Genomic DNA, 12,600 nt, shown 5'->3' on the forward strand with positions numbered 1-12,600 from the left:
TTTGTCTAATTTTCCCCATAGTCCCTGTAGGTTGAAGGATCATAGTTAAGGGATTTCTAAAGTGCATGCTTGGGGCTGCTGGGTAAATGCAGTACTGAGGTAATCTGCTCACCTCTGCACAGCCTCTCCACAACTCAATCACTAGTACACAGCTAACCAAATTACTGCTTGGGGCTCAGGGCCTCTTGTTATGGGGCTCCAGAGCCTCATTTGCAATCACCATTAACCAGAAAAGCAGGCACAACTGCTCAGTGCCTGTAGACTTCAGTGTCATGCAACAGTCGCTGGATCCAAGGGGCCTCAGAGATTCGTGAATAAGGCTGGAGGAGTGCAGATCATCCACCTGGGGCCCTCCTCACCCTCTCCTTGGTCTCTCCACGGCACTAAAGAGCAATGCAGTGCCTTCAGAATGGGCAGGGAGAGAACCTGGGGAGATGCCCAATGGACTGAGAAGGGAACCCTTAGGTGGCTGTGTGGACGATGCACATACCAGCTGTTAATCTTGTCATAAGCTCTGAACTGCTTTAAAGTAGGTATTCATGCTGAACACTCCAAAGGCCGCCTTTAAATCTCCAAGACATTTAGGTCTTCTGCACTCATCCACCCCTTGTGGTGCTATGTCAAGTGGAGTTACCAAAGCCTCAGGGCAGTTTAGAATTTCCAAAGATGGCCCCACACAGCAGAGGCAGAAGCCATGTTTGACTTTGCTACACATCTCTCCTTTTTCATTTTTCTCTCCTTGGAGTTCCTCCTCCTCTTCTTCCTGTTCCTCCTGCTTCCCTCCCCCTCCTCCATTACCCCCTCTCACACATTCATCCACTCAAGCTACTCTTAAAGAAAAGGTACATAGATGCTGCGAGGAATGGTACTGAAATGTCCCAGTTTTAAATGTTGTATTTGCCAAACCCTTAAATTAAAAATACCATTGCTCAATATGTCTCTCCCATTTTGAGTGTATGTGTATATAAATCCATAGTTAATGAATGGATGGAAGTATTAGATAAGGCTTTTTGGATGCCTGCCAGAAAGTATTTTACTAACTTATTTTTTCTTTGCAGAAACTTATTTCTCAAAGCCTGTGGTTGTGAGGAGGAAGTCACCCTGCCTTCCTCAGCTTGTATATTGCCAGCCTGGGAGGGACTGAAGACTGACCTCAAAGGGCTCAGAATAGGTATTCTTCACTATAGAGGGTGTGGCTGCAAATAAGACAGAAGGCAAGGAAGCCTGGGGTGGCTAGGCAATGGGACAGCAGCTAGCAGAGAAAGCTTTCTTAGTTTAGAAAGGGGTGGAGGGTGCACAGGAGGAAGGTGTGTGGGTTCAGGAGCAGCCATGGCTGCCTGGAGACCACAGGCCACAGCATCTTCATCACTGAGAATGAAGAAGCCAAGAGCAGTCACCAAGAGCACTGCTGGTTCTGTGGGAACCTCTGTTCATAGGATGGGGAGTAGAAATGGGGGGGCATCATTTGGAACCCCAATCTATGCCAGGAATTGTGTACACAGGAGAGACAAGCAGCCATGGGGAAACCACGACTCATTTGCTCCACTGCCTTACATGCACCTAGAGTTACTTCTGTCGCACTCAGGGCCAGTCACTCTAAAGGACTCTCTTAATTGGGGTGGGCTTGGAAGTGGAATGGCCTCTCCAAAATATGTGTAGTCTCTTGAAGCATGACTTCCATTTAGTGAGGAAAGCATGGCTGGAAAGAACCCCAGGTCATATAGTAATCACCACAATAAGACTGCTAATGAAGGTGACCTATAGAAGTATGGTAAATATGTGATTTTTCTCTGAATTTTGATTATAACTCAGCACTTGCCTTGAGTCCCTAAATGCTGTAAGAATGTCCAGGAAAAAAAATAATAAAGTGCAGAAATGCTTCACACAGACTTGCCAGTCTTCCTTAAGGCTCCATGCAACCCAGCAAACCAAAAACAGGCTGCAGTCTCTATGTCCTTGGCCACCATTTCATGTACCAGCCTGTCTTACAAGGGGCAGGAAAGTACCACAGATCAATAGCTATTCTGGCTTATCACTGCCACAGCTTTTTTCCCTTTTTACAAGAAAAGGGCTCCCCACCCCTCGATCACACTGTTCATTATATCCAAGGCAATTTTCTGTGGTCTCTTCATGGAAATGAATGTTTAGAAAGAGGGCTCTTCTGAGCTCTTGTGCATTCATTAATGCAAGCAGTGGGCAATGATGCTTCTATGTGGCCCTTCCTTAAAATCCCTGCAAAAATCTGCTACCCCCAGGCATGAGGGTTGAGTCTGCTGACCTGTGGCTGCCTGGGTCTGGATGAGCATGAACTTGTGAGGCCATCATAGAACAGCCTGGCTGCTGGGGCTGCGGGGGTCTTCCTCTGCTGGCAAGACCCCTGAGTGCTGGGTACTGTGTGCAAGGGACATGCCCTGACAGCATCCCAGCACTTTGCTTACTCATGGAGAGGTTTCAAAGAGTAAATGCCCCAAGTGGGTTTTTAATGGGAAGTAAAAAGCCAAAAGAATATATGAAAAACTAAACTATGGAATATAGACTTACAGTGCATTGTCCACTTCTTATGTTCCCGCTTATGGGATCACTAGGTTGCCTAAAAGCTTTAAGTGACAACCTTTTAAGTTCCCACAAATATATACATATGCATATGTATGTATGTATGTGTATATATATATATCTATATCTATATATATATATATGTGTGTGTGTGTGTTATATACATATATAATTAAAACATTATATACGCCCGTGTGTGTGTGTGTGTGTGTGTGTGTGTGTATTTAGAGCAGCGTTATATCCCCTAGCTTCATAAGGCTGTGCTGGGGCAGGACGAATGTTCCTAATTCTGTTTTGAAGGTGAGGAGCAAAGGCAGATAGGTTGGGTCATTCAAGGCCACAAAGCTGGCCAGAGACAGCTCAGGACCTTCAACCCTGTTTCTGGACTCTCCAGTTGGGGCAACAGGACTACTTGACAATATCCACACAGACATCAGTGACACATATGCACAGACATTCCTCACCCCAGACCAAGACCTTCGCACCCCTGCCTTTTCTATCATCAGTTATAGCCAGTGAACCGTATAAATTCAAGCTTTGGATCCACTAAGCCTCATAAACAATATCTGAAGGTATTAAAATGCAAAACAGGAGTAAACGATATTTCTTGTTACGGGGAATTAACTAATGTGAAGTGACAAAATAATGAGAGTTGAATACAATATCAAAAGTGACCATGAAATGGAATATTTTAATACTTATACTAAAAACTTGCTCTGCCAAAGATAACTAGTAGAAAATTCTCATTTATAAAACCAAGCCGTAAAGGGAAAATGCTGTAATGAGAGGAGAGAAAGATGAATGAACACCAGAGAAGGTGAGAAACACACTGATGCTTCCATGAGATGAAATTGGTCACAGCTTGGGTACCATAGAAAGCCAGCCCCTAGGTCGGTCAGGAGACGATCAGGGGTCCCAGCATGGTCCCAGACTCCTGCATCCTTCTGGCTGGCCTTTGCATATGGCCCAAGGCCCCCAGGCAGCTAGCTGTCTTTCCTGAAGACTTCCAGGAATGAGGAATGGAGTAACGATCAGCACATCAGCACGGACCTGCAGCCCAAGGGCTGAGAATCTCGTCCGGAGCGTCACCCAACACTGCCCAACCACGGCGGTCAGAAGGACAGATCTTAGGAGTCTGTCTGGGACTCTGCTGTGGACACAGCCCCTCCCCCAGCTCCTCAGTCCTCCAGTACAGCGAGGACAGGAAAATAACTGCCGGAGAGTTCTGCCTTTTATTTTATGAACAGAGTTTCACCTTTGGGGAGTTCCGCGGTGCCCTTCCAGCACCCCTTTAACGCCCTCCCCATCTTCCCCACACCCCAGCCCACGGCTCTTCCTTCACGTCCGTGGGTCCTGGCTGCGGTGGGTAGCAGTCCTTGGCTGCTCGCATCCAGGGCAATGACCTGGACGCAGGACGCGGAGGCCGCGGCAGGCGGGCGAGGAGCAGCCCGAGGGGCTCCGGACTGTTCTTTATCACACAACCGAAGCAAAGCCTTCCTGGCCCGCTGTCCTCCGTGGGCGGCTCACATCCAGCCGGCGGGAAGCAAATGAGTTCCCAGCACAGCCCCTGCACCCCTGCCCGCTCCCCCCCACCGCCCCCCGCGCTCTCTCTCTCCCTACACTTGGGACACACAGGACGTGGATAACTGGATAACTTTTCCGAGCTCTTCTGCGGAGCGCGCGAGCAAGGGAGAGCTCTCCACCACCCGGGCTTCTGCCCCTGCCCTGCCCTGCCTGCCCCGCAGCGGCCGCGGCGGGGAGACGCGCCCCAGGTCGCCGTGCCTCCGGCGCAGGGCTGTCACCACAGGCGGAAGCCCCCTGGGGGGGCAGGGCTGGGCACGGCGGGCGTGCGGAGGAAGCGTGCCCAGAGCGACAGCGGTGCTCACTCACCTTCAGGTTGTGCGTGGGGTTGACGACACACACGAGCTGGCCAGCAGCTGAGAAGACCCGTTTAGCTTTGTAGTGCTGAAATCGGAGGTGAATGAGATCCAACACAGCCCCAAAGCACTGGGTAAAGAAAAGCATCCCAACTTTTGGGGGGTTGTTGGCACAGGCAGTAGCGGAGGAAGCGTGGGCCGGGGTCGCTACCAGCGCAGCCTCTGAGACGGGCTCCAGCCGGCTTAGCGCGCCTTCATATTCATCATCAAAATAAGACGCTTAGAATCTTGCAGCAGTGAGGCAGCCAATCAAAAGGACGGAAATGTTATCCTTGAGGTGCAGAGACAGCCAATAACAAATCCCTCCTCTGCCGAAACTCCCCGATGAATTGAGCCTGGTGGAGAATGTATTACTGAACATTACCATAGATCAGCACACTGCATTTATCTTGTGATTACAGCCAGCCATACATAAGACTGGGAGATAGGCTGACAAAATTGATTGCTTAATGTGTCTCCATTTATTAATTGACTTAATATAACATGAGAGGCTTCCTTAATGCCCTGGCCAGAAAAAAATTTTTTTAAAGAGTAGAGCGTTTAAAGCGCCAAATAGTAAAGCACCATGCTCCAAAGCAGGCAGACGGATACAGCAGATCGTGGCTCCAACTCCCCAGAGCTGCCTGAGAAAACCAAACAGTACAAGACTCTGATTCCAGATACGGATTTGGCAGCCACAGAAATGTGTATCTTTCAATCTTGCGGTCTGACTCTCTGCAATTTGGATTGCAGCCCCTTGATAAATCCAGCTCTTCACTCTTTATACATAAAAAAAATTGGCAAATACACTTGGAATCAGGGAGAGAAAGGCATATAGATAGTTTTCAAAGTGCTGCGATTACTGAAGTCTTTTATTAAAGCATAAGATGAACAGAATACATTTCTAAAAATAATGAAATCCCTGATGCATGAGTGCAACACAGAAAAATCTACACAGAGAAGCAAATGGCTTGTAAATTAGCAAAATAATTACAGATGCAGAAAAGCTGTGCTTGTCATTCATTTGCATATTGGTGGGCAGCAAATTGCTAATTAACCACTAGGTTGTTGGAGGCATTAAGACAGAGATTAAGAACACACACAGCCATCATTTACTTGTTTCTGTGAATATTAACAGCACATTTCTGTGCTGGAGGGTTACAGTCCTCCCTCAGTTGCAACACAACACTCCTCACCCCATCTCCAGTGTGCTGTGGGGCCACCCACTGGCTCTTGGAAGCAAGCTCCAAGCAGAACATGCTGTTTTGAGGCTTCTGGAGAAGACCTCAGAGGGTCTGTCAGTCTGGGGAGGCTTGTGTTTTCACTCTTGTTTGGCTGTTTCTCTGTGGACGATCATAGTCACCACCACACAGAATCCAGAGCTGCTGGACAGGCTCTGTCTCCCCACGGACCTGTAGCCATTGGGTCTGAACCCACAGCTCCTCTACTCTGTCTCCTGGTCCCAGGCCACAAGGCCTGCTAAGCACAGGAACACCTGAGACACCTGGTCATATTCAGACACTGCAGAAGAGAACATGCCTGGGTGAATGAGACCATAGCAAAGCCCAGGTTGATTTTAACTTGAATCTAAAACCAAATCAACATTTTAAGGAACAAGCTGACCAAATAAAATGGAATATTTGTACTTTTAGCAACAAATGGGCACTGGCCAAAAAACAAAAGCCTCTATATGACTATGCCAATATTTTAACCTATAAAACATTCATCAATGTGACTTTTTTTCAAACAGGGTATAAGTTCATGGACCCACAGGGTCTTTGAAAATAAGTAGTTTATAGACAAGTTTTGCCAAGAAGTATGGCTAGTCAATAATATTACAAGATACTTTCAAAAGTGTATATTGTCAAGAATAAGCATTTGGCAATTAGGAAAACATTTAACATGTTTTTAATTATCTTTTTATCTGTATGATTTTTAGACAAGATCTCATGTAGCCCAAGCTGGCCTAAAACTCACTATGTGGTTAGATGACCTTGAACCTGAGCCTCCTTCCTCTACTTCCCAAATGCTGGGATTAAAGATGTGTGCCACCATACCTGTTTTTTTTTTTTTAAAAATATTCTAAAATAAAAGTGAGTGTATACTTCCAAAGATCCCTTCAAGACATAGTTCATAACTCACAAAGTCTAAACTTCTAGTTTTACATCCTTGGTTTAAATGGAACTCTTATGGTGATTTCTTAAGTTTAAATTTAATTTTTTGTTTATTTATTTATTGTTTTTCTCACCTTACCAGAAGTATATCTAAAGAAGATGGAGATTTTTGCTATTTTTAAAGTACATTTTTTAATAAAATGATTATAAGCAAAATGAAAATGCCATCAAGTAGGACAGAGGTTTATGACTTAGTGTAATAATCTCACATTTGTGCTTATGATAAAGAAAGCAATACTCTTTTTAATCTGAAATTTGATTTGAGAATATTTCTAGAGCATGTTTTGATTCACAACAAAATTGAAAGGATTTTGCTGCTGCCCCCACACTTGCATCATTTCCCTCACCATCAGCATCTTCCATTGAAGTGATACCATTAGTTAAACTCCCCCAACAGTAGGCATGGCCAGAGTCAACAGTGGCATTGGGTTCATAGCATGTTGTCCATTTCATGAGTTTGCGCATATGTAACGACTATATCTCTCATGGTAGAATTATAAGAAGAGTTTCACTATTCAAAAAGCCCTGCAGGGTGTGGGGGCACATGTTTTTAATCCCAGCACTCGGGAGGGAGGCAGAGGTAGGAGGATCACACATGAGCTCAAGGCCACCCTGAGACTTCATAGTGAATTTCAAGTCAGCCTGGGCTAGAGTGAGACGCTACCTCGAAAAAAAAAAAAAAAAATCCTCTGAGTGAACTTTGTTTATCCTTCTTCCTCCTCAAACCCTTGGTGACATGTTTATGTCACCATAGTTTTGTATTTTCCAGAGGGGCATATCATAAAAACCTTTTCCAAGTGGCTTTTTATACAATAATATGCACTAAGATCCCTCCCTGTCTTTTCATGACTTAATAGCTCATTTCTTTATTTTTAATGTTTACTTATTTATTTAAGAGATAGAGACAGGGCTGGAGAGATGGCTTAGCGGTTAAGCGCTTGCCTGTGAAGCCTAAGGACCCCGGTTCGAGGCTCGGTTCCCCAGGTCCCACGTTAGCCAGATGCACAAGGGGGCGCACGCGTCTGGAGTTCGTTTGCAGAGGCTGGAAGCCCTGGCACGCCCATTCTCTCTCTCTCCCTCTATCTGTCTTTCTCTCTGTGTCTGTCACTCTCAAATAAATAAATAAATTTAAAAAAAAAAGAGATAGAGACAGACAGAGAGAGGGAGAAAGAGGATGGGCACACAAGGGCCTCTTGCCACTGCAAATGAACTCCAGATGCATGCACCACATTGTGCATCTGGCTATATGGGCAGTGAGGAAGGTAGGCTTTACCATTGAACCATCCCCTCAGCTTGCTTATTTCTCTTTAATACTGAATAATTTTCCTTTTCTTGAATATAGAACCTTTTATTTATCCATTCACCAACTAGAGAACATCTAGATATCTTTCATGTTTTGGCAATAATGAACAAAGCTGCTATAAATAGCCATGTGCAGAATGACATATGGGCATAAGTTTTCAACCCCTTTGAGTAGCCATTAAGGAGAAAATTTGCTAGATTGTATGCCATGAATCCCCTTAGTGCATAAGAAAACACCAAATTGCCTTTCAACTGGCTGTGACTTTTTGCAATCCAAGCAGCAATGAATGACTTCTGTCCTCCATCCCTATCTGCATTATGACCATTCTAATAGTTATCTAATTGTTTTCATTTACCTTTCTATGATGGCACATAGCTGGAGCATTTTTCATTTTTTGCCATTTTAACACTTTTTCTGATGTGTGTCTAGGTAGTCTTTTTTGGTATGTGAAATTCAAGGTGTTCCAGAATCATGTGGTAAGAAGATTATCTTTTCTCCATTGTATTGTGTTTATGACTTTGTCAAGGATCAGTTGACTATCTCTGTGGCTCTGTTGATCTGCTAATTCTCCAACACCACCTTATCTTAATTGCTGTGTCTTATAATCAGTTTTAAAGTATGATAGTGTCAGTCTCCCAGCTTTGTTCTTTTTCAATATTATATTAGCTATCTTGGGCCTTTGGCTTTTCCATATGAACTTTAGGGTCAATTAATATAAAAAAAACTGATGGGATTTTGATTGGGATGGTATTGAATCTAAAGATCAAGTTATGAAAATCTGACAGCTTAACAATACTGAGTCTCTTAACCATGAGCAAGGAATATCTCCATTTCTTCTTTGGTTTCTTTTTTCAGAGTATTTTCCTTTTGAAAATCTTGAACAGGGGCTGGAGAGATGTCTTAACAGTTAAGGCACTTTCCTGTGAAGACTAAGAACTCATGTTCAAATCTTCAGATCCCACATAAGCCAGATGCACAGTGACACAAGTGCATAGCGTTGCACATGTGCACAAGGGGGCACACGTGTCTGGAGTTTATTTACTGTTGTCCGAAGGCCCTGGTGAGCCCATTCTTTCTCTCTCTCTACTTCTTTTGCCCCTCCCCCCGTTTCTCTCTCTCAAATTAAAAAAAAAAATCTTGCACATATTTGTTTAGGCTTATATGCATTTCATTTAGGGGGACCCCTCAACTAAATGGTATTGTATTTTTAATTTCAAATTCTACTTGGTTTATATATTAACTCTGCATCCTGCAACATTGCTATGGTCACTTATTACTTCCAGAATTTTTTTTTTTGCACCACATTTTTGATTATTGTAGATTTGTGTTAAGTTTAAAAATTAATGGAGATCTCCAACTTTCTTCATGTACTTAGAGAAAAATTATTATTGTTATTAATTTATTGTTATTAGTTCCTTTGAAGTTTCTACATAGATAACTATGACATCTATGAAAAATACAGTTATTTTTTCTTTCTTTCCTCCTCAAAATTCTTTTCATTTCCTTTTCTTGTCTCATTGTATTAGGTAGAACTTCTAGTATGATGTCTCAAGAACATCCTTATCTTGCTCCTGATCTTAGTGGGGATATTTCTAGCTTCTGCAGTAAATATGATGTTATTTGAAATTGTTGCTATTGTTGATTTGTTTTCCAGTTCTAGGAATCAAATCCAGGGCCTCACACATGCTAGACAAATGTTCTATGCTGAACTACACCACTAACACCTATACATTTTTAAAAAATTATTTATCAAATTGAGGGTGTTTTCTATTTGTAGTTTACTAGGAGTTTGTTTTTAATCATGAAAGGGAGTTGGATTTTGTTAAATGCTTTTTCTGTGTCTATTTATATGCACATGATTTTTCTTCTTTACTGATTTAATGTTTATAAATAATTGATTTTCAGATGTTAAATCAGCCTTGCATACATAGGATAAATCTCAATATTGTATTGTTTTATTTCTTCTTGGTATATATTCACCCAGTTTTCTTAACCTAAAGTTCAGTTTCCAGATCTGTAACATGAAGAGAGTAGATATTTATTACTCTCTCAAAATCACTACAAAGTCTGTGTGATATATCTGGAAGTGCTAAGTACAAAGCAACCTCACAATATTTGCTTCTACAAAATATCTTTACCTGAAGGGGATAATTTGACAGCATAGTTTTTCCTTCTTGTTTCATGAAATCATTATCCCCACTACAAATTGAATCTCAGTTTGTCTCATTACTAGTCCAGGACACTTTCTGGTATAGATAAAATGCAGGTGTAGTTGGTATGGATATGGGGACTCTATAATCCAGTGCTAAGAAATAGAGATTATGATTCAATGGATTTAGCTCCTGGTTATGTTTGTAACAAGGTAAGTGCCCCAGTACTGCCCAGAGAGCATGGTTTAGAGGGCAAGGACAGAAGCTGGAAAAGTGGACTCCCACCAGCTGGGAGAACAGGACACAGAATCACCTTCAGGGTGCTTCTCCTGGCCAGCTCCAGATTTGACTAGTTCTAACTCTGCACTCTGGGAGGAATATGGGGGGGGGGGGGAGAGACTGTCTTTTCTGTCAAAGGAGGAAAAAAATAAACTCAATCCTGAAAGAATGCCATTCCATGGGAAGACCCCTTTCCTGACTCAGCCATTTTTGAGACCAGCAAAGTCAACAATCCTTGAGACCAAAGCTTCTGTTTCTGCATTTGGTAAAAGTTCCCTAAATCTTCCATCTTTTTGAAATTTTTTTTTGTTTTTATTGATTTATTAATTTGACAGAGAAAGAGGGAGAGAGAGAGAGAGAGAATGGGCATGCCAGGGCCTTCAGCCACTGCAAACAAACTCCAAACCCATGTTCCCCCTTGTGCATCTGGCTAACGTGGGTCCTGAGGAATGGAACCCAGATCCTTTGGCTTTGCAGGCAAATGCCTTAAACACTAAGCCATCCCTCCAGGCCTCTTCCATATTTTTGTTTCTACTAAAAACTGTATTACTTTTAGGTTTTAGACAATGTGTGAGATTGTGAGGCCAAACTCTTAACTCTGAGCAAAGCCAGACCCTCCTGTGTTAGGAAAAAAAAATCCCAGCCTACTTCTGGCCTGGTGGGAGTGGCCTGTCTGGACTCTTTCCGGTTGTGCAGAGGTAAACATTGCTTTGTCAATGTGCTTTGGATTGTGTGGTCATTTTCAGACCCCCAACTCATTTTTTTTTTTTTTAATTTGTTCATTTTTATTTATTTATTTGAGAGCAACAGACAGAGAGAGAAAGAGGCAGATGGAGAGAGAGAGAGAGAGAGAGAATGGGCGCACCAGGGCCTCCAGCCACTGCAAATGAACTCCAGATGTGTGCGCCCCCTTGTGCATCTGGCTAACGTGGGTCCTGGGGAGTCGAGCCTCGAACCGGGGTCCTTAGGCTTCACAGGCAAGTGCTTAACCGCTAAGGCATCTCTCCAGCCCCCCAACTCATTTCTAACAACCCAAAACTGTTTTATATCATTGTACTTTAGAATGCAAAGCACTCATCTGACTTCAGTCAGTCCTCAAAATCATCATCTATGGTTGACTTTCAGAGCTGACCCTAAAACCAAATGTCCATATGCAGTGTCCCCAAACAAAGTGGTATAAAGTAGCCTTCAGGTAGAGAGCTATGTCCACCTCTTACCACTGAGTAGAGGGCTCTGCAGTAGGCATACCATCCCTTCCCGCAACCTCGAGATGCTTAGAGACTGCCCATCTCCGTATTAACCACATCCGCATTTATCTGTACCAGAATGTGTCCTGGATTAGTCAGGAGACAAACTGAGATTCAGGTGCCAAATTCTCACTTCACATTGCCTTGTTTTCTAAAAATGAAGCTAATTATTCCATATAAGGATGAAACTATCAGAATGCCCGGCAGTGAAAACCCCTTTCCTCCTCCACCTCTTCCGTCTTTTCTCTCCTCTTCCTCAAGAATATGAATTAACACAAAATGTTAATAAGGACATGAAACACTAAAACTTTCTTATGTTCTGGAAATCATTTGGAAAACTGTTATCACCTATTAAAGCTAAACATATGTATTATCACAGGACCCAGAAATTTACTCCAAATACCTAACAGTTTTCCAGCATATACACAAACAGGTCAATTTTATGTGCATTTTGAACAGTCTTCTATCTATAAATCCTTAGTAAGAAACATTGCAAAAAATAAACAGCATGCAAAATCTAATTACTTTCAGTAATTATATTATTGGCATCCGTTTGTGTCAGTTTAAAAATACATTTCCTTGTTCACAAGCTGGGACCATTGCCCCTTCCCTGACTGTGGGCCTTAGCGATCACCCTACTGAAAAGTGTACAAAGATGGTGTGTGACTTCTGACATTTGCCCTGATAGATTTCTGAATTTCCATGGAGTGAAGTTCTGTTTATATCCTGTTTTCTAGTTGTGAATTATGCTGCAAGGTCTGCAGTGATTATCCTATGCTTGTCCTTCTAGAATATGTCAAGTGTGTAAATTACATCTATATAATGTTGGAGGAGAGGAAGTTAAAAAAAAAACACCTTGTAGATCAAGGGTCTACAAGACCACAAGGAATTGTACTTGGGAAGTTGCATGTGGGAGCAATGAGTTATAGCCAGAGAATAAAAAGGAATATGCCTGCAAATTCTTTCACATTCTCCTTT

At 42.9% G+C, this 12,600-nt stretch overlaps 1 protein-coding gene across 1 annotated transcript in view; it reads right to left on the minus strand.

The window, feature by feature from the left end:
* Siah3 (siah E3 ubiquitin protein ligase family member 3) overlaps positions 1-12,600 on the minus strand; it is a 104,799-nt gene that overhangs the window by 89,124 nt on the left and 3,075 nt on the right. The window contains exon 2 of the mRNA XM_004665869.2: positions 4,444-4,825. Within this exon, the coding sequence (XP_004665926.2) occupies positions 4,444-4,578 (135 nt within the window). The 5' untranslated portion in view covers positions 4,579-4,825. The remainder of the gene's footprint in view (positions 1-4,443; positions 4,826-12,600) is intronic.

Source organism: Jaculus jaculus, chromosome 3 (assembly GCF_020740685.1).
Source record: "Jaculus jaculus isolate mJacJac1 chromosome 3, mJacJac1.mat.Y.cur, whole genome shotgun sequence".
Taxonomy (NCBI): Eukaryota; Metazoa; Chordata; class Mammalia; order Rodentia; family Dipodidae; genus Jaculus; species Jaculus jaculus.